This window comes from Podarcis muralis, chromosome 7, assembly GCF_964188315.1.
Source record: "Podarcis muralis chromosome 7, rPodMur119.hap1.1, whole genome shotgun sequence".
Classification (NCBI taxonomy): Eukaryota; Metazoa; Chordata; class Lepidosauria; order Squamata; family Lacertidae; genus Podarcis; species Podarcis muralis.
The window spans coordinates 33,694,598-33,717,102 of NC_135661.1; the positions used below are offsets into that span (position 1 = coordinate 33,694,598).

A 22,505-nucleotide genomic window follows, 5' to 3' on the forward strand; every position below is an offset into this window, starting at 1 on the left:
CCAGAAAAGTACCAAATTTATACCGTATGTGGAAGAATACATAGTAATCATTTTCATATAAGGGGGACATGTGCAACTGATTCAATAAATTCGAGCATGATATAACACATACAGTAGAAAGTCACGTAACAACTGTGTACTTTTTCATATGAGCACCAAAGTCACACTACGTGGACCAATGCATCATGAGTATTATGGGGTATTGTGGTATTACACTTTTAAGCATGCACTGCCCATTGAGCATGGTATAACACAGTGAATGGTGTGACAGACATGCTTTTTCATTTAAATGCCAAATGTGAACTAATCCATTGTGATCATTTTGAGATATGGCTCAGTGTGGTGATGCACATGCGCAGCCAATTCAATATTTGAGCATGGTACAACACATAGTGAATATAAGATTATATGAACACCGTTCTTGAAGTTCCAGTTAAGGAAGTCATTAAAAACACAAGGATAGCTTTGGACAATCATATAGTTATAATTTTTAGACATTTTGGGCATAATATACATGCACAAAGTAATGTGTCTATTTGTTGCGTATCAGGGTCATAGAATCAAGCAGAAATTTGGGTAAAATGTTGTGAAAAAGTGTTTTCGGTTTTTCATTTGTTAAAAATTAGTGCTGATCCAAGATTGTTTCAGATGATCAAACTGAATCGTTGGAGCATTTCCCCTCACAAGAGCAGAGTGCAGTGCATAAGTCCAGCTTTTTTTCACTTGTAGCTCTTCCCACCCCCTTTCATGCAGTCACAAGACAGTTCATAGGGAAGATAAGGTATTATTGTCCAGAAAGGCTCAAATAGTCCAACATCCATCTGAATCCAGCCTAGCTTATAGGGGAAGCAAGGGCAGGCCTTGAAAATAGTGCCTTGCCACTGATGCAACCACGATGGTGGACTTCCTTCTTTACATGCTACTCAAAAGAAGCTCACCCTAGTTCATACAAAGAGGGAAAGGCTGAAGCTCAGTGGCAGAGCAACTGCTTTGCAGAAGGTCCCAGGTAGGGATGCGAGAGACCCTTGCCTGAAACCCTGGAAAGCCACTGCCAGTCAGTATAGACAATGCAAAGCTAGATGGACCAATAGTCTGATTTGGTATAAGGCAGCTTCTGATGTTTCCATTTTGCAAACATCTTCTTTCTTTTCTTGTCTTGTCCAGATCAGTCCAGCTGTTTGTTTGGTTATAGACCTGTTTGATGAACCTCTCAAATGGTATGCATAGTTTCTTCTGGAATGTTAAATGGGGCCCGTACACTAGTCTTAGAGGTACATCAGCCATATCTGACAGAACATTCCATCTGGACCAGGGTGTCATCTTTGCACGCCCAGCAAATGATGATACAATGCTGCATCCTGTAAGTGTGTGGGATATTGGTGTAACATGTGATTTCCCAGGCTCAAGGCAGGTGCGATTTGTAAGGAGCAGCCAGGTAAACCATTCCATGGCTGCTAGAGATGCAATGAGAATCTTGATTTCTTCAGACATGAAAAATCAGGCATGGTCCTCCTTTACCGTCTGATGAAGGAAGTCCTTCCATTGTCCTGGTTCAGGTAAAACCCCTACAACATTCAGTTGCATTCTTACTTTCTGGTCTTGCTCTGGTTGTACTTTGGCAGAAAAGGCTGCTCTAGAGAGGTCCCGTGCCACATCCTGGCATGATGCACTTCTGGGTGCCCAGGTCATGTGGCACGTGCACACATGTGCAATACAACATGCCCCCATATCTGAAAATGATCACAGTGCATTTAGTCCACATTTGGGTACAATTTTTGGTGCTTTCATGAAAGAAAAGGGAATGGTTGTTGTGAAAAGATGAGCTGTGCTGCCACACTTAATGCCAGAAATACATAGGATGCTGTAACTCAGTCTCTCCACATTATTTCCTGCAGTGGAAAGATAAGATTTTCTGTGGTCAAGACAACAATCCTTAAAAAAAAAAACACACACAAACTTACTTTGCAACAAAAACTTTGTGCAAGCATCATTCCTAATGCCTTTTCTGGGATTTGACTCAGTGTAGTAAAGAGGAGTGGGAGAGGAACAGAGGAGACAGTAATGACCAGAACACACTGCTCATTTTCATAAAAACCATAACCATTGTGCACCTGTAACATTGAAACTGGATATCTTTATCCGCCTCAGCTGCAATAAAACATGTCTCTCCCGTATAGCCACAGCAGGCGCTGTAACCCTTCAATGGTCTGATTTTAGCCCTGATGGTGCATTCCTCTATTGTCTCTTGAGACAGACAAATGCCAACAACTGATTTAATGTGACTGGATATCCGGATATGGTTGTGTTTTCTTTATGGGATTCATTGCGGTATGGGGGCTGCATGTGAATGAAGAGTATTTTCCTGTATCAGTGTTTGAAGTCGGTAGAGAATAATGTATGTATGTGTATCTCAGACAACATAGTAGCAATGATAAAAAAACCCACTGCCCTTGCTTAGTTTAATGCTTTGTGGTATTTTCATTTAGAGTCCAAGTGATTTATTTACTCAATAGTTGCCTAGATACCTGGACTGTTGTTTCCCTGGTTTTCTTCCCAATGATATCAATATTTGTTGAAAGATATTTGAAACCTCTGAAACTCTAATCCCCACCTCCAGAATACTCACTATAATCTCCTTGGGGTATTAGAGAGAATAATTAACGCATCTTTCCATGAATTATTCTAGTCCTGTTTAGAAGTTTAACTCTCACCCTCCCTATCATAGTCTGGCTAGAACAGGTAGTATTGATATTTCAAGGGAACCCTTCACTGGCACCAATGGAAGCTCCCCCTGAAATGCAAATGCTGCCCTCAGCTGCCCTCAGAGAAGCAATTTCTACTGGATGGTAGCAGGGAAAGAGAGAACGACAAAGTTCTGCAGTTGCTATTTATTTATTTAAACAAAATTGTATACTGCTTGTATGCAGCTAACAAAAATATGAAACAAAACATTAAAATTATTAATAAAGAGTTATTTAAAAATGTCCACAAGATAATTAAAATTAACAATAGGTAAAAATAGGGCTGCCATATCTTGTAGAACAAAAAAGAGGACAGCCCGAGCCACTGCCAGCCCAAGCTGGGGAAAGAGGCACATGAGGCCATGGCGGCAGCTACGTGCCTCTTTCCCAGCTTGGGCTGGCAGCGGCTCTGGTGTGTTGTCAGACACCTGCCAATGCTTTCTGGATTTTGTTTTATTTAGATGTCACTAAGTTGTGCTTAAGATGTTTTAAACATGCATACTTTCCATCAGTGGAGTACACAAAGATGTAAACAACAATGTCAATACCTTCTAAAATATAGACACACTCCTGGTTGGGTGGGTAGAAATTAGGGAAGTTTGGTGAAGCGAAGTGGCCTCCGTTGCTTGTCCGTACCCAGTCGCTACACTGGGTAGTTGCTAAGCGGTTACCTCCAATATTCTGCCCACCTTTTCAGAAGAAAACACAAGAAAACAATTCATAATAATTCCAGGATACCTCCACAAACAACAATCCCCCTCAGAAAGGCAAGCTCTGGGTACTGGTGCGAAGTCTGTGACATTTAGAGAAGAGTAAAATCTCGTTCGTAACCAAGTTCCAAAACCACCCATTAGTCTGAGATGTGAGGATAAGGTCAGTTTAAATCGGAATGAGCAAAGATCGAATTCCTCAAGGATCTCAAAACCACACTAAATGTGAGCATATCTCTAAAGGGAAAGTGCTTGTTTCTTAAAACTGTTTGCTCTTCAAGGCCCAGGAGTCAGCAAGCTTTTTCAGCAGGGGGCTGGTCCACTGTCCCTCAAACCTTGTCGGGGGCCGGACAATATTTTGGGGGGGGAAATGATGCAAGAGCCCCAAGAGCCCCAGTGGCTGCTCACTTGTGTCTTGTGAGTGGCAGGGGCTGGCGGCAGCGGAGAAGGGACGATGAGCAGAGTGCAAACGGGCTCCGGAGAGGGGCTGCTTAAAATGGCGGCCGCTCGAGCACTGCTGCTGGCACCAACAAAGCCCAGCCCCCTTCCTCCTCTAGGCAGGGCGGAGAGAAGTCAGGAGGAGGGAGGGAGGGGAGGAGGTGCCAGCGCCGAGGGAGGAAGAGGGAAAGAATGGCGATCCACACGGTGGTTCCTGGACCGTCTGCGGGTCGGATCCAGAAGATAATTGGACCTGATCCGGCCCATGGGCCTTAGTTTGCCTACCCATGGGCTAGACCGATCCCACAGAAAGGGCTCCGAGATTGCCAGAGCAAAGACTCCGCTCCATGCTGACGCTCAGAGGAAATACTGTTGCTCAGAGGTGGAAAGGCAGCATGCTGAAAAGAATGGGCAGTGTTGTAAGCAGTGCCCATAACTGAGACTTCTGTTCCCTAGACAATTCCTCAAAGATTTCTAGAATTTCAAAAAATGTATATGTTCCACGTTTGAATGCTCACACCTTTAGAAAAAAAATTAACCCCATCCAAAAATTAAGAATTCAGCTAGTTGTTTCTTTTCTCTACAGGAAGGGACTGCAATCTGCTCTTCCTCCCCAAAGACAGAAGCTTTGAAGGCAAAGGTACATATAATGCATATAAACATCATGCAAAAAGGCTTAAATGTCAACTTATTTCCAAGAAAGCAAGCCAAGTGCTAATTACTCAGCAGTGACTTTCCCCCCACGAATGCTTCTTACTCGGGGAGCAATTAACACACAGAGCAATGCCTTGCGAAAAAGTTAATTAGCATAGGCCTTTAACAACAATATGCATGTGAACGTGTGTTGAATTGAGAGTTCTTGTTCTTCAATCTCTATGGTCGCGCTTGTCACAAAACCACCCCAGATATGCACTGTGGCCACAAGCTCCCCACTCTTCTCATTGTGCACCAGCTTCAGTGCAGAGATCCTGGTTCACATTAAGCCAGAGTTCCCTGTAACATCTGAATTGGGTCCCTCCAGCTTAATGTCAGTTAACTAACAAGGATAATAAGCTAGGAACAACATTTAAAATTGCATTTTTTACAAAGTAAAACTTTTAATGTACCGACATGTAATTACAGCAAGCGTTCTCCAGAGAAGTACCTTGAGTCTTTTGGGCCACAGCAATTCCTTCCACGACAAGTATAGTTATCAAGAACACTGGTGAGAAAAACAGAACAGGGGAAAAAACATAGATCTATAAATATAGCAGGAGGCGCTGTATCTTAGCTTCACACCCATGCTGTGAGGCAAGTTTGGGTATCTCAGAGTAACTGGATCAATATATTTATTTAGAAGGGAACACAAAGTAAAATCCCTCAGCTATTTCATCACCGAAACAACTCCCTCCCCCCACTACAACCTTAATTTTCATTAAGTGTTGGGTTTTTCTGAACCAATAAAGGGACCAGTGCTGTAAAATTCCTCTGGCTATTATGCCAATACTTCAGTTAAGACCGCTTTCTGAGATTAATTCAGTGTGTGTGTGTTTTAAATAGCAAATCACATTGAATAACAAATTCTGTACAGAAATGGCCCTGTATAATCAGCATTGATAATAAAAAGGATTAAAGACATTCATTATTGATGGCTGTTCCATCCAAGAGATTATTGATGGCTGTGCCATCCAATTGATGACTGTAGCATCCAAGAGAAATCTTACTGAGACAGTGGTGGCTGGTACCCATTGATTGGGACTGGTAGGGCAGAAGACAGGGAAAACCCACAATGGGCAGAACCAGAGCCAACGACAAGCAGAGCCAACCAACTCCAGTTTTGTCCTCCTCCTGCTTCCAGAGCTCCAAAAAGATACATGTAATGGCTGGACAGATCAATGACTGGAAAAACCCACTTATAAAATTTTGCCATATAGCCAAATGGGCCCAACTATGTATCATTTTTTAGTCCACGGGTAATGCTCAGCATTCATATTTAGTAAATTACGAACAGAAGGCAATATTTTAGAAGAGTAAGTTTTTCATAAAGTGTGGAAAAACTCTGGTAATAGCTCTTCTGTTATATAATGTAAGTTACAGTGCTACCTCAGGTTACATACACTTCAGGTTACAGACTCCGCTAACCCAGAAATAGTGCTTCAGGTTAAGAACTTTGCTTCAAGATGAGAACAGAAATTGTGCTCCAGCGGCGCGGCAGCAGCAGGAGGCCCCATTAGCTAAGTGGTGCTTCAGGTTAAGAACAGTTTCAGGTTAAGTACGGACCTCTGGAATGAATTAAGTAATTAACCTGAGGTACCACTGTATTACTTTACAGTGCAGCCCTATGTGTGCCTACGCACAAGGTAAGTGCATATAGGCACAAGTAAACCATAGTCTCAGGTAAGTGCATATAGGACTGCAGCCTACTTTTTATTTTAGTAATTACCTTTCCCCCACTGCTGGTTTCTATGAAAATAACTTTGTTACCCAACGATATCTGAGCAAGATTGCTTATGTTCTGCTTCCCAATTTCCTTGATAAGCTTTCCTTCTGTTATTACTCTCTCTTCATAAGGTGATATTTTCGAAGCCACTGTGTGCAGAAAGACTTTATTCAGATCCCAATGAGCCTGCAACAATATTGCCCTGGGAAAAGTTCTGGGTTAGCACCAAACCTTTGGAGGTCTTCATTTTGAAGAAGTAGTACATTTAAGCACTATGTGTTTCTCTTACTCCATCCCAGGCATTGCCCCTCTGTCGTTTCAGACACACGATCAGAAACAGAATCTCTGTTTTACTCATCATATGACCTGCCACTTTCTGTGAGGTCAAAATATTGTCTCTGTAAGAGTGCAAATAGTATGATATTGAACAAAATGTATATTCTTCTCTGACAGCTTGATTTCCCTCTCTCCAAATATCAATATTATTGTTCCTGAGGCTATTTTGTTAATAATTGAGGTGCTTCATCAGTGCCACACTTCACTTTCCCTAATATATGTACCAGCAGCCTTGTGGGACATCTTCGGGAGAAGAAAAGGCTAAGGAGTAAACCCTACACAAATCCAGAGTGGAGTCCCAGAGGCGTTTGGATGGTGCCTTGTTCACCTCCTTCCAGCAACTCTTGCAGCCAAGCTGGTGCCAAATGTATTGCCTTGCTTTCCTTTGGACCACAAGGCTAAGAGAGGGGTCTTGTTGTCTGGGCAACCCAGGACCTCCATACACACTGCCCAGGCTTTGCACTTCAGTGCTGCTAATGTAGTGGATAGATTTCACCCCCGGAGGCACACTCTCTTGTCTCTCAAGACAGATGGATGCTAACTCCATTTATATCTCTCCCCAATGATTAAAAATCTTTATCTTTTGAAGGGTTGCTGAAGTGGATTTTTTTAAAAAATCTCCACTTAGTACCCTTTTCATAAACAACTCTCAATCAAGTTGAAAAGCATTCAACTCTGAACTTGAAGCATGGGAAGTCCTATTCAAAATTTATAATTTGGCAGAATATTTGGATTATTTGATATGTATATGTATAATTTGGAATAGTAATGTGATTGGATTGGATTGTTAAAGTGGAAAATTCAATAAAAATGAATTTAAAAAGAAGAGATGGCAACAGCTGATGCTACTCTAGAAAGCTTTCTCACGTACTCTCCTCAGTCTCACACTATGGGAAATTCAGTTCATACCCATCCAGTCCATGTAACCCAGGCAGAAACGTAAACAAAGCTCACATTTTGTAATGGAGGCAGATAGGCACTGGATAGGCTTAGATTTGGATGGAGGGGAGGTTGTAGCCTCCACCTGCCCCTCCATGGTAAAGGGTATCCTGTTAAAAGGATCGAATGGGCACCCCTTGGGGGGCACCCCTATGTGATGTAAGTCATAGGGCGCCCCTCCTGGTTGGGTTTACCCTCAGCCCCACTTTCAGCAGACGGGCTGGAGTGGATTAGTGGTGACTTCACCCAGTGCCTATTGTAAAACTTTCACATCTGTAACCAATAAAGTTGTGGCCTTAATTTATCCCATAAATCAATATACTGTGTTTTGTCTGGTTATTTCACCATGGGGACAGGGTGGTCTCTGGGCCTCATCATGCAATGGCTTTTTGACAAAACCAGTGTTCTATCCACTATTAAGAAACATGCTGCAAGTCTGTATATTTGTGTGCTTCTGCGAAAACTGATTACTAGGATTACTAGAAAAGAGAATGGAAATGCCTAATAGATGCATCCAGAGAGAGAGATTCGGCCACCTTCTGGAGACTGGTAGCAAATGGAGTGCGATCTACTTCCTCAGAAGTGGAGTATACTATACCTGCAGGGACTTGGGAGGCATTTTTCCAATCTTCATATTCAGCTCTGCCTTTGACACAGCCACTAATACAGTGTGCGGCAGGTGATGAGTGGCCTCCGGTGTCGGTTGCGGAGATTAGGAGGCTTATTCAGGCACTCAAACACAGAAAAGCCCCGGGAGCAGATAATATCTCTCCTGAGCTTCTCAAAGCCAATATTGACTGGTGGGCCCCAGTCCTTGCCACCCTTTTCACCAGCATAGATCAAACAGCAATAATACCAGAGGACTGGGGATTGGCAATCATCGTTCCCATATTCAAGAAAGGCTGTAAACTTGATCCAGCCAATTACAGACCAATCAGTCTCTTAAGCATCATTAGCAAACTTTATGCAACTCACTTACGTGAAAAGTTTGCGGACTGGCTGGAACAGGAGCACATCCTAAAGGAAGCCCAGGCTGGTTTCAGGGCACATAGATCAACTCTAGACCAAGGACTGGTATTGCAACATCTAGTGGAGAAATACACCTCAAAGAAAGGAGGCTCTCTCTATGTAGCCTTTATAGATTTCAAATCAGCTTTCGATTTGATACCCCGGCACAGACTTTGGGAGAAATTAAATGCCACAAACATCGATAGACGTCTTTTGCTTCTTATCCGTAGACTACATGAAAATACTCGGATCCGTGTTAGATGCGACCGTTATGGGAACCTATCAAAGGAAATCCAAAGTTTCCATGGTGTCAAGCAAGGCTGTGTTCTTGCCCCTATTCTATTTAACTACTATATAAACTCCTTAGTCGGAAAGATGGAGGAAGCAAGTACTCATTCCCCAAACTTAAATAATACACCAATCCCAGTCCTTTTGTACGCAGATGATGCGGCACTTATTTCCTTCTCTTGTGTGGGTCTAAGAAAACTTTTACGAGCTCTTACAGAGTATTGCGAAGCTGAACACCTAATAATAAATTACACTAAATCAAAAATTATGGTGTTCTCCAAGAGAAAACTCCGACATAAATGGAAAATTAATAACCAACCTATTGAGCAAGTAACATCTTTTAGATATCTTGGAATAATTTTCGATGAGAAGGGATCTTGGTGCCATCAGATTAAGAATTCCATTGTAAATGCGCAAAGATCTTTCAGAGCTATCATAAGATTCTTTTACAGAAAAGGAGGTCAATATGTTCCTGCTGCCTCCCAGGTCTTTGTTGCAAAAATACTTCCACAATTGATGTATGGCACCCAGATATTTAATTCTCAAAAACTCAAGTCCCTGGAATCTGTACAAACTAAATTTTACCGCTCCCTACTAGGGTTACCTACCTGTGTCTCCAACACTGCCATTAGGCTGGAGGTAGGTCAACTCCCTATTAATGCCAGGATATGGATCCTGAAGATTCACTTCTGGCTAAAACTCATATTTTTCCCAGTGGGAGTGGCTCCATTGACTCTACTAGACCCGTTCCAGTCTAAATGGAGATTGTCGCTTTATGAAAAATTGAAGGGCCTGGGGCTTTCCCCACAAGAACTTATAGCCTCAGGTTTTGAAAAGGCTAAAATGATGGTGAGCCAGCGAATAGGAGATGTAGAGCTTCAGGACCATATGAGCAAGATAGATAAATACCCAGCTATCCAAGATTATGGAAAAGGGTTTAATCTAACCCCATATTTGCTGGATCTACAAATCGCAAAATATAGGCGGGCGTTTACCCTTACCAGATTTGATGTACTGCCATCTGCCTTATTAAAGGGCAGATACGAGGGCACACCCTATGCTGAACGAGTTTGCCCATGTGGTCTGAAGGAGGTGGAAACAGCTTCACATGTGTTGTTACACTGCGACCTTTACGGGGATATCAGGTCACTGTTTATCTCCCCTATCGTTCAGAAATTTCCAGGTCGATCTGAATCTCAGCGGCTGAAAATCCTACTAGGAGATAAAAACCCAGAAGTAACACAGAAAGTGGCCAAGTTTTCTGCGGCCGCGATCAAGCGGAGGGCATTAGTTGTAAAAAAGTAAAAGATCTGACCCCTGGACAAGCCCCCCCCTTTTTTAAGTCTATACATATACTGTAGTGCATATATGAGTATATATGTGTGTGTGTGTGGGTGTGTGTGCATATGTGTATTGTTTTTATGTATAATTTTACAACTTTTAATTGACACCATCATTCCCTCGTAAACTACTGTTGCCTTTTATGTTTTTTTTCTTTTCTTCTGGTCTATGACCGTAATAAATTTATTCATTCATTCATTACTAGGATACTCTCAAGTAACCAGCAGCTCTTGGGTTAAGGACTCCTGAAAACGGCAGCAGCATTTGCACTGAACCATCACTATCCAGAAGGCAGGTCTGGAGAAGCGATTCATCACAGATTTAGTACATGCATTAAAGTAGTATTAACTAGCATTATTCAATTAAGCCAATTTTTATATATATTTAAATGGATGTGGATTTGCATAATTATTATTCTTCAGGGGCAGAATTCCTCTTCCTCAGCATAAGTTTTTTCACTGGCTTGTCTCAATGTTCCTGCAACCATTCTGTGTTGGGACTGTGCCTCTTCAGTTTTAAGATTCAGCATACGGCTCGCACCAGATAGATGTAAAGTAGCAGTAAAACATTAGGCATCCCACCCTAGAGCGCTTGAATAAGGCATCTTCAATGTTTGTTTTCGGAGATTCTGGAGAGCCTTGGACTGTTTCATGATTGCATGATTATAATCTTCCTTGAGAGTGAAATGGAAATGCATGTGAACATTATACCACTTCTCAGCAAGAAGTCCTACATAGACCTGGGGACTGAGAATAAGGCTTATCACATTGCCTGCAAAGCAGCAGGTATACCAGCATTGCTGCAGGTCTAACCCAGGACTGCAGTGGTGCAGAGTGAGCTGAGCCATCAAAGGATAGAAACTTAAATCTCAGCCAGCGCCATTTCCTTAGGGAACTAGCAACAGTTCTTCAGCACTGCATGTAAATCTTAATCCCACCCCCATAATATTTTTTTGAGAACAATAAATAAAACTTTTGTACAGTAGAATTACTGTATAAACAGTTGTCTGCTGTGATTTGCATTATGCTTAGACTTGGGCTTCCTTCTACCTGGTAGTAACTACTGAGCAAGGGATTTTATAGGACCCATGACTGAGAACACCAGGTGCAGTGTCATTGCTGAAATTAAGCAGGTGCTGCCTTTATTATTTTACTGGATGTGAAACCTCTGGGAACCCAATGTCAGACGACATATATATATTTAAAACACAGTTTATTGCAATAAGAAACAGAGACTGTCATGTGAATCTGAGTTTTTCCTTTTCCTTTTTAAAAAGTATATTGGATATGTGTAATGCATATATGCAAGATACATGCGTTTCTTAAAAATTAAAACACAGAGCAATTGATACTACCAGCACATGACTTCCTTGCAGCAGATATCTCACTGTGTTATGAATTTGTTTCCCAGGTTATCATCAGTCTTGCTTTTCTTACAGCTTTTTGATGACCCACATCTTCTTTTTCTGAGCTTCCCCTCGCACTCATGACTCCAAAGCTAGAATGGCTTGTGGTCCTCTAGCCCTAAACAGTAGACGTCAGGTAAGCCTGTTGTAACAAATTAATTCTCAAGGCCTCTAATATATGTACAATGTAGTCCAATACGTACAATTTGAATGACAGGATTATTTTGGTGTAATGCTTTCTTTTCTTTCTCCCAGCACAGCAATTCCCAACTGGGAAATCATCAAAGCCTTGCAGGTAAAGTGTCAGGCTCAGCAAGAAGTGCTGCCTCTACCATGTGCATTGGCAATTCTTTGTCCATGTTAGAGGAATGGTGCAAGTTTTGGCTGTCCGACATGGTTGCATGTCATGGGCAGGTGCTCACAGAAACTTCCTTGATGCAGGAATTTTTGAGGTGCACCTCTAATTTGTACAGGGATTCTTTAAAACCACTGATACAGCCAGCAAGGACTACTATAGTCCAGATCTTGTTGAACTACAACTCCCATCATCCTATGCCATTGGCCATGCTGGCTGGGGCTGACAGCATTTGGAGAGCCACAGGTTCCTCATTCCTGTACTACAGCGATACTTTTATTCTGACAAATGATAGAAGACTGATAAGTTATACTGCAACATATGTGGAAGACAGCACACTCTGCAGATCACTTTCCTGCTAAGAACTGAAGTACAAATTGCATGTCTTTTATGGCCATGTTATACAATGGTCCCGGTGTACTTAGCTCCAGAAAGTATGCTCTGAAAACCTACACTCCCATAAAAACCAACACTTTGCATTTTGTACTCTGTTACACCAAGAACACGTGCTTTTTGAACTTTTCCTACAATATTTCCAAACCCTGGTCTTCACATGCAATGCATTATAGATTTCAGGCTGTAGGTAGAATGTGGGAGACCACATTTTTGAATACTGACCAGCAATTTATTTATTTTTTCAAAACAACCACCACCGCCATGTAAGTTGAAACCTGGTACAGTAGGAAACAGGCTGGGCTTGAACCTTTTTACCTGGTGCAGTAGTTAAACTGATAGCTTTGTACACGAGAACACAACTGCAGTTTGAAGTGACACAGTCCACTCTACCGCCTCCATTTTGCTACCTGTATAAACCAGGCTTGAGTTTCAATTACAAAGTGAACATATAAGCATATCTGGGCCAGATTAGGAGCTGGGGAAATACAATCAGTCTCCTTAACAAAAAGTCTTGGGGCTGAGGTGTATGTTTTGGACTGCTACGATAGATACAGATCCATACTTCAGAATAATTCTTCCATCTTCAACCCCTTCCCCAAAGAACTTGTACCATGTAACTGCCTCTTCGTACAGACAACCATTTCCTGACTGCAGCCAATGCACGTAGAAGCTCACAAAGTCTGTCAAACAATGCTAATGTTTCTTAAAAGACATTGCTCCCTCCCTCTGGTTTAAGCATCAGACAATGTTCGGTTCTGCTCTAGCCCTTCAAATTCCCATATGTGCCGGAAGTTCCATTAGTGTTAATCTATAGCAAAGTATGACTTCCCAGCAGACGGTCTCCCATCTGCAACAGATGGCTAACTGCTTTCCTTCACTACTGACCTACTCTGGACATTGAACAAGCTCCATAAAGGAGAAAGTCGTATTTTCCATTATGGGTTTCCAGGGCATTGCTGAACAGCCAACTACTTACTACCAAGAAAAGAAAGGGCTGAATTTCAACCAGTTTCTTGGTTTCTAGATGTTGCTGTTAACGGGCTCAGCTGTTTACTGAAGAACCAGAGTTACTGAAGAACTCTGATAAGGCCAAGTGGGGCAGCCCTGCAATGAAGTGGGTAGAAGGTTGGCTACTGCCCTCTCAGTGTGTCTTACCACTCCCAACTTGCGATACTGGGCTATGGAGACCTAGCAGAACATAGATTGTTCTGATGTAAGTATGGGTGACATAATTTATGTATGGTGACTTGTATTCAATATCAGACATCCTCAGAGAAGACCCATTGTAATTAGTCCACCTAAGTTAATCATGCTAACTAACTTCAATAGGTCTACTTTGAGTAGGACTAACATTGAATGCAACCCAGTGCTTATAAGAGAGCAAGAGTGGGATAGTAGCAGCCAGAGTGTTGGACTAGGACCAGGAAGACCAGGAAGACACCTGGTCATGAAACTCACAGGGTAATCTTGGGACAGACTGTCTGTCTGCCTCTCTAACTAACCTACTTCACAGGGTTGTTGTGAGGATAAAATGGGGAGGGAGGATGAACTGTACTTGAGCTCCTTGGATGAAAGGTTTGATATACGTGCAATGAAGCTAATACCGATTATAATAACGAGAACCCGCCCTTCACCCAAGGGTGGGCTACATAAAAGTATTACAGAAAACAAATGAACAGCAGAACACCAAAACAGTAGAGGGTTCACTAAAACTTCATCTTGCCCTACCCATCTCCAAATACCTGGAGGGGGAGGCGCATCTTCATCTGCCAACAAAAGCTGTACAACATCAGTGTAGGCCACACCTCACAAGAGAGAGCATTCCAAATAGTGATGGCATTGCCTGAATTGTCCCACAGAGTTTTGCCAACGGCTCCAATTTCTCTTGACAGCATCCTACTACCAAGGATAAACACACACCTGAATCTCTTTTACCCCAGCCTGGAGGGACAGAAGCCTACAGAGCTTGACCTTTCTACCAATCTGGCAATGAAACAATGCAGAGAGTTTCTAGGAGGCTTTACGTAGTGCTGTGGGCATCGAGGAAAAATTCGGTGCTTAATTATCTGTGATTGAAGATGGAATGGTACTGAGAAGTCTGTTGGATACAGGTGTGTGTGTGTGTCTGTGTGTGTTAATGCTAGGTTCTGTATTTTCTACAAAGCTCTGAGGATAAGGATCCATGTGAAAGAGTATTCTGTTCCATTATGCTCTAACAACTGCACAGGAGGCCTCTTCAATTAAGCCGGTAGGTCAGTGTTCTGACTGGTAGCTTCAGGGTTCTGAATTACTAACAGACATGTGCATCAGATTCTGTAAAACTGCACTTTTGGTTTCAAACCATACCCTATGAATTCAGATGCTCTCTCTCTCTCTGCCTTGTGAAACTGTATCCTTCAAAGCTGCACTGCACACACAAAGAGTGGGTGGTGTACATGTGTCAGTTCCATGGATACTGCAAACAGATCTGGGACTGTTTAAATACCATTCTGTGTTTGGCTTGCACACTCCTGAAAGAACTGGGGCTTTATTATGTGCAGCTGAATAAAGAGAACTAGATTCTGATGCAAGGAGAAAGGAGATCTTTCTGACTGGGATGGTAAGTAGAGAAAGAATGGGCGATAAGCTCCCCTGACACAGCACACTGCTACTTCGCAGAAGAAGGATGGGGTGGTCCACCTAACCAGGAAAAAATTATGCCCTTGTTCACACACATAACACTAAGCTAAACCAAGGTATAGTGTGCATGAGCAAACATGTAGGCTTCTGGAGAGGAGACTGCGGCTGCTTTGCTCCCCACCCCCCAATCATTTTGCTGCTACGTTGGCTTACTATGCCATCTGAACCTAGGCTCATGGTTGAGCTCTCTCCAGACAAACCACAAGCTGCAAACCATAGCACAAACTCAGGTTTCTGTTCATGGTCTGTCTGTGAGAGCTGAACCATGAGCTCAGGTTTAGACAACATGCTAAACCAAACCATGGTTTAGCTCAGCACAGCACAGTGGCAAAACAACTAGAGACAGGGGTGCCAACTTGAATAAAATATTTTTGGGGGTGGGTAAGCCCCACCCCACTTCACTGTTCACATGACGCGGTGCACACACACCATTGCTAGAGAGGAGCAAAGTGGCCACAATCTCCTCTCCAGGAGCTTGCATGTTTGTTCAGTCACACTATGCCATGGTTTGGCTTAATGTTACATGCGAATTGGGCCACTGTATTGGCGGTATAGCTCTTCAGCTACAACATACACTGCTTTTACATCTAGCATATGTAGGTGAGTTGATAGGACTGATACACAGCTGTCGTTTTACACAATGGGGGGGGGGGATAATAAAACCCTGGAAGACAAGACAACACCCACAGAATCCCATACAAGAAATATGCAGGCTTCTTAACAATAATGCACATTTAACATTCCAGACATCCGATCACTTTCAATTGACAGTGATAAGTCTATTTACTACTGCTGCCCCTTTATTGCACACTTATTTTAAGAGAAGGAAAAAGAAAATCAATGAACATCAATGCTTGTTTCTGTGGTACGAGCCTTTTTGGCATTCTGAATTAAGAGGGAAAACAAAGGACACCACAGGCTACATTTTTCAGTGCCACTATCCAGCAATTTCACTTCTTTCACTGCTGCAGCTACAGAAACAAACCTCCTGGAGGATTTATAAAATCTGATTGGTTTTCACTAAAGCTCATGTTGATTCTATAAATAGTTGGAGCGCTGTGTGTGTGTGTGTGTGTGTGTGTGTGTGTGTGTAGAAGAGAAGCCTACCGCTACAGCATGGCTAAGTAGCAGATAAGCAGCCAATTACAGCAGATAAAGAGGCAAGACATTTGGGGTTTTTTCCAGACCAGACCCCATCCCATTCGCTTTTGTTCACACACCCTTTATATTTCCCTCGGCATCTCCCTTTTTGCACCCTTTCACTACTGGAAGCCCCTTTTCTTTTATTCTCTCTCTCTCTCTCTCTCTTTGCCATGCTTCTGGAGATTGTGAAAACATCCCCGCTCAGTCCCTCCGACTTTGGGCAATAATATAACAAAAAGAAGGCAGTGCTGCAGACACAAACTTCAAGGAAATAATTTTCTATTATGGTTCCTCTCTGCAGTGCTAGAGAAACAAAAAAAATGATGACCTAGCAGCCAGGTCCTAACAGAATGGTTGGTGCAGGCACTGTGGTCTAAACCACTGAGCCTCTTGGGGTTGCCAATCAGAAGGTCAGCAGTTCGAATGCCCATGACAGGGTGAGCTTTCGTTGCTCTGTCCCAGCTCCTGCCAATCTAGCAGTTCGAAAGCACGCCTGTGCAAGTAGATAAATAGTACCACTGTGGCGGGAAGGTAATTGGTGTTTCCGTGCACTCTGATTTCTGTCATGGTGTTCCGTTGTGCCAGAAGCAGTTAAGTCATGCTGGCCACATGACCCGGTTTAGCTTAAAAGTTTTTTACAGGTGAAACTGAACTTGGCTGAGATATTAAGTCTCTCTCTCTCTCTCTCTCTCTCTCTCTCTCTCTCTCTCTCTCACACACACACACACACACACACACACACACACACTGCTTCATTTCGACATCAGGGTTTCCTACAAGCCATAAAACGGAAGCTAAACGATGAAAATTCACCACAGTATACATGATGCAATTATCACTTGCTTTATAAATCACATCAACCTTTCTTTTGGGGGGGGGGCTGCAGACACAAGGACTGTAAAGTGGAACTGATAGCAATCTATTAAGTGGTTATTGCCCCTGCCTTGATGGTATCATATCAGTGCTCACGATCACCCTTGCAAGGTTCAGGTTGGGAGTAGTGAAATTAGGACAGCTGTAAGCACCCCTGACATACTCCCTTCCTTTGCAGGTGTCATTCCTTGGTGCAACAAACATATAGGTTTTTCATATATCTATAACATGGTTCGGCAAACTAAGGCCCGGGGGCTGGATCCGGCCCAATTGCCTTCTCAATCCGGCCTGCTGACGGTCTGGGAATCAGTGTGTTTTTACATGAATAGAAGGTGTCCTTTTATTTAAAATGCATCTCTGGGTTATTTGTGGGGCATAGGAATTCGTTCATTCCCGCCCCCCCCCCAAAAAATAGTCTGGTCCCCCACAAGGTCTGAGGGACAGTGGACTGGCCCCCTGCTGAAAAAGTTTGCTGACCCCTGATCTATAACTATCCATGAATACACACACACACACACACACACACACACACACACACACGTGCACATACACACAGTGTATATATATATATAATTTCACAGCAACATAGAGTTGTAGAGTTTGAAGAGACACTTCTCTGCACTTCCATTTAATCCTCACAACAACTATGTGAGGCAAGTTAGGCTAAAAGGCAGTCATTGGCCCAAGGTCACCCAGTAGGTTTTGTGGCTGCATGGAGATTTGAACCCTGGTCTCCCAGGTCCTAGTTTGACACTCTAACCACTACACCACATTGGCTGTCATATTGCTTATGCTAGGCTTCCCCAATCTGGTGCCCTTCAGCTCTTCTGGGATGCAACTTCCATCAGCCCCAGAATCATAGGGCCATGCTGCCTGGGGTGGAAGGACATCCAGTGTTCTTAAAGCAACCTCTGGCAACCTAGTGCCCTCAAGTTGTTTTGAACTACAACTTGCAGTCAGTCCCAGCCAGCAGCTGTGCTTCAGGGCACCAGTTTAGGGAAGGATGAGCTATGCAGTTACAGTTACTACAGTAAAGGTAAAGGTACCCCTGCCCGTATGGGCCAGTCTTGACAGACTCTAGGGTTGTGCGCTCATCTCACTCAAGAGGCCAGGAGCCAGCGCTGTCCGAAGACACTTCCGGGTCATGTGGCCAGCGTGACAAGCTGCATCTGGCGAGCCAGCGCAGCACACGGAACGCCGTTTACCTTCCCGCTGGTAAGCGGTCCCTATTTATCTACTTGCACCCGAGGGTGCTTTCGAACTGCTAGGTTGGCAGGCGCTGGGACCGAATGACGGGAGCACACCCCGCCGCGGGGATTCGAACCGCCGACCATGCGATCGGCAAGTCCTAGGCACTGAGGTTTTACCCACAGCGCCACCCTCGTCCAAGTTGCTACAGTAGTGAGCAGCTATTGCCAGTACAAACTTCTGCCTGAGAGAGAAAGGAAGAGAAGCAAGTGTTTTGCAATAACACAAGGAGGATTCATTGGGGATAGCAATTCAGCAGTGGTAGCAATCAGTCCTTGAAGAATGTGTTTCTCCTGTCTGTCAAGTCCAATGCAAAGCCTGTTTAATCTCAAACAGTTATAAGGCATCACTCTTTAAAACTTGGCATTGTAGCCACAGGGGCTAAGAATTTAGCTTTAACATTATGAATTTTATTCTTATTATTTAAAAGTGATGGCAGTAGTAGATTCATAATTGGCATCAAACTAGCATTTCTGGCCAATGATCTTGAGTCATTCTTCCTTATATTTTAGAGAATTCTGATAATACCATCGCTAGACTTTCACAACCATACCTAACGCTATATACCACCCCTCTTCCCAGTTACTGGGAAGAGATCACAGGTTTACAAGCCATCTAGCAGAAAAGGGAAGGGAAATCTCCAGCAGAAAACCTCAGTTGCAGTCAGGCAAGTAAAAGATACACAAATAGCATCCTCTTACAGTGATGAGGTGTGCTATGACTATTTTAAAAGGGGTGCAGTATGGACAACAATATATCGCCATGTTATCCCCAAAGTACTGATGCCTCAATTTCACCAACCCTATACACAACTGGGGAAAAGGCACAGCACATCTGCTGTACAACTCTATATTCCCTTTCCCCAACAGAACAGTTGTTTGTGTGTGACTAGAGTGCAATCTCTTTGTGCGAGAACAGGAAAGGTAGACAAAAAATTATACTGATGGGTTGTAGTCAACTAAGTTTTACTTAGAGTAGATCCAACAAAATTAATAAATGAAAGTTAGTCATGTTCATTCATTTCAACAAGTCTACTCCAAGTAAAACTTAGTTGAATGCCACCCAATATTAATTAAGATGGACGTGTGTGTGTGTGTGTGTGTGTGTGTGTGCGCGCGCGCGCGCACGTAGAAAAATAGCACAGATATTAATTAGCTACCTCCTCTCCCATCATCTACTTCCCACACACTTGATGAACTCTTGTGAACACTATCCCTGATCATTTTCCTATTCTCTCAACTGATTTTAAAGTTTTTATTTTAGACAGTTACAACCCTATCCTATCACAAAGGCCAGTTCTGCTCCTAAAACTATATATAAAATTGGTTCTGCATAAACTGAAGTCTTGGATAGAACTTACTCATTCTCACAACCAGAGTTTATAGGTTTTATAGTAGGGATTGTATGAAAAAGTTTAACAGCATCTGGCAAAGCTTCCTAGTTTTCCCACTTCTCTTCCCCTTCCCAATATCTTTTCCTTCTTTTTTTCCTTCAAGTTGTACATTCCATAGGAATTGGTGACTGGGACTGAGTGGGGAGATGAAATGAGGTTCCTCTTGTAGGGCTTTGGGTTGGCGATGCGTGGGGCTGTATTGTGAAGAGAATGAGGTTCATTAGATGACTGCTTTAGTAAACTGTTTCTATTTAAATAAATTGAAATAAGAACCACTGTTCTTTCTTTTAAGCCGCCAGCACATTATCTCAGCTAACAGTGGAATCACTGCCATATCAATCTCACCTTTATATACAATGGGGCTTTGCAATGGTTACTAGAGACCTATTATAGTTTGTTTCAGCACTGAGGCAGATGCTCTCTGCTTGCATGCTCTCCTCAGAACCCAGCAGGCCTTTAGTGAGTGGAAAATCTGGGATATTAATTCCACTTGAAGCAGCATTAGCTTCCATTCCATGATCTCTCTGTGTGTGTCTCAAAGGAAGCTGTACAGGGAACCAAAGGCAGCTCACTTCCCAGAAATTCAGGCATTCCCGTTCTGTTTGTGCACACAATATTTAGATCATAAGCTGGAGACATGTTCAGGAGCCTTCAGATCAATGTCTATTCTATACTGATGTTTTGCCTCTCCAGCTGAAACAATTCAATATGCTTTCTCTTCGGTAAAGGTCAATGGGTTATTTGCTGCTATCATGCAAGACATTTCAGAAGGTAACTTAAAATACACATAAAAAACGAGTATTGGATATGAAGCCACAACAAGTGATATCCAGCTAAGTCTTAGTAGGCCCAAGTTACTTATGTTCACTGATTTCAATGGGTCTACCCTCAAGTATGAGGAACATTGGCTATCACCCTATAACTCTGTACAAATGACTGCTGTTTCTGGGTTGTCATAAAAAGAGAAAATGAAACACGCACACACACACACGACTCAAAACAATAACAAGTGGTGGGATTCAGCTAAGATCTACTAAAAGAAGACCCACTGAAATTAATGGACTTCAGTTTGTTACATCTAATGGTTTTAATTGGTCTGCTCTGAGTAGAATTACTGCTGGGTATGTCTGAGTTTCTTACATGTTTAATTCAACATCTTGCTCATAGTCATTCTTTTTTCAATGCTGCCCCAGGGTGATGTTAATCAAGTTCACAAAGATGTTCTGAAGTTGGGTCTGCCTTCCTCATCCCTAGAAACAAGAAGCTTAACACCTGGACAACATTACTCTCCAGAACTCCTGGACAAGGATGGGTAGGATAAAGTACAATTACAAAAACACAAAACGAGAAGTTTAATATTGTTGCAGAAGAACAATATGGAAGAAGCAAATTGCAGTGAGGGCTTCGCTATTCTCCCAAACCAAAGGTTCCGTTTTGAAAATGAACAAGGAGCTTTCTTTAGCAAATGGAATGCAGCAGTTAACAAACCCTGAAGTGACTCAGAAATGTAGGCTTCTACTGAATGCAGATTGAACTCTACTTATAATCATAAAGGGACTGGAATGTTAAATCTTCAGAAAGAAATGTCATTAAGTGGCAGTTCTCCCTATCGTTGGAAAACATCCATTAGATTCACAGGAGAGTAGTTTTTACACACTGCTTGAAGTTTCATTGTTACAGGACCAAATAGGAGTACCCGAATTTACAGAGGCTTTAGTTCATTCCAGAATTTGATACATTTCAAAGGAATGCTATTACACAGCCAGAGAAGAGCAACAATGTGTTCCTATATAGCTGGTTTTGCAATCGGCAAGTTAGGTTTAATGTCTTAATATTGGGAGGTTTTATGCCTTAATACTGCGTGACAGTTAGAATCAAGGCATTTACATTGCTAACATTCGGTTCTGGAGGAAGGAGGAGGGTGGAAACGCCACTGAGAAATGTTTCCTCACAGTCTTAACACACTTAATTGAACAGTGGTGGCTGGCACCCAGTAAGACTGGTGGGAGGCCAAGAGCTGGAGGAGTCGGAGCCAACAAATTCTTAGTTTTGTCCTCACCCTCCTCCCTTCTACACCAGCAATACTGAGAGCAGATCCACACTATGCATTGAAAGCATTTTCAACACACCTTTAAAAGCACATGACTTTCCCCAAAGAATACAGGGAACTGTAGTTTTCTCTTCACATAGCTCTTGTTTCCAGCAGCCTCAAGAAACTACAGCTTCTAGTTCTTTTGAGGGAGCCATGTGCTTCAAATGCATCATGTAGATCTGCCCACACCAGACTAAGGAGGAGGAAGCGAACAGGCATTGCCACACCCTGGGCAGGTTATAAATAAGACGGGAGGCTGGCTGAGGGCAGACTGAGATTGCTGGGGCAATGTCCCAAATGCCCTAACAGACCAGCATCCCCCCTGTAGTGGAAAGTTAGGTTGACACTGGTCAGGTAGGACTTGCTCAGCATATTCTGTCAGATACGACAACCTCAGGATTGTCCTTTCTCCAAAACTTGTCAAAATTGTCTACTGTAACTTCTTTGCCACATAAGAACTTTAAGGAACTTACTTTTATACCAAGTAAACTAGATATAATTAATCCACGTATACAACTTACTTCAAAGCCTAACTTTGGGTCAGCAAAATGGCGAAAGAAGCTACATTTATCATGTTGGATCCAATTATGTTTTCAGCTGTGAAACAGCTAAACCACCCAGAGCAATCCTCCAAAAATGTAACTGCGTTACACAAGTTATGTAATATACAGAACTGCTATCATAGTGAGTTCAGCACCAAG

General features: G+C 42.7%; 1 protein-coding gene across 2 annotated transcripts in view; it reads right to left on the reverse strand.

Moving 5' to 3' along the window:
- NETO2 (neuropilin and tolloid like 2) overlaps positions 1 to 22,505 on the reverse strand; it is a 39,717-nt gene that overhangs the window by 13,431 nt on the left and 3,781 nt on the right. For both annotated transcript variants that reach the window (XM_028740231.2, XM_028740230.2), the window contains exons 2-3: positions 5,034 to 5,090; positions 3,290 to 3,430 (exon numbers count right to left, since the gene is read on the reverse strand). In XM_028740231.2, coding sequence (XP_028596064.1) covers positions 3,290 to 3,430; positions 5,034 to 5,090 — 198 coding nt within the window. The remainder of the gene's footprint in view (positions 1 to 3,289; positions 3,431 to 5,033; positions 5,091 to 22,505) is intronic.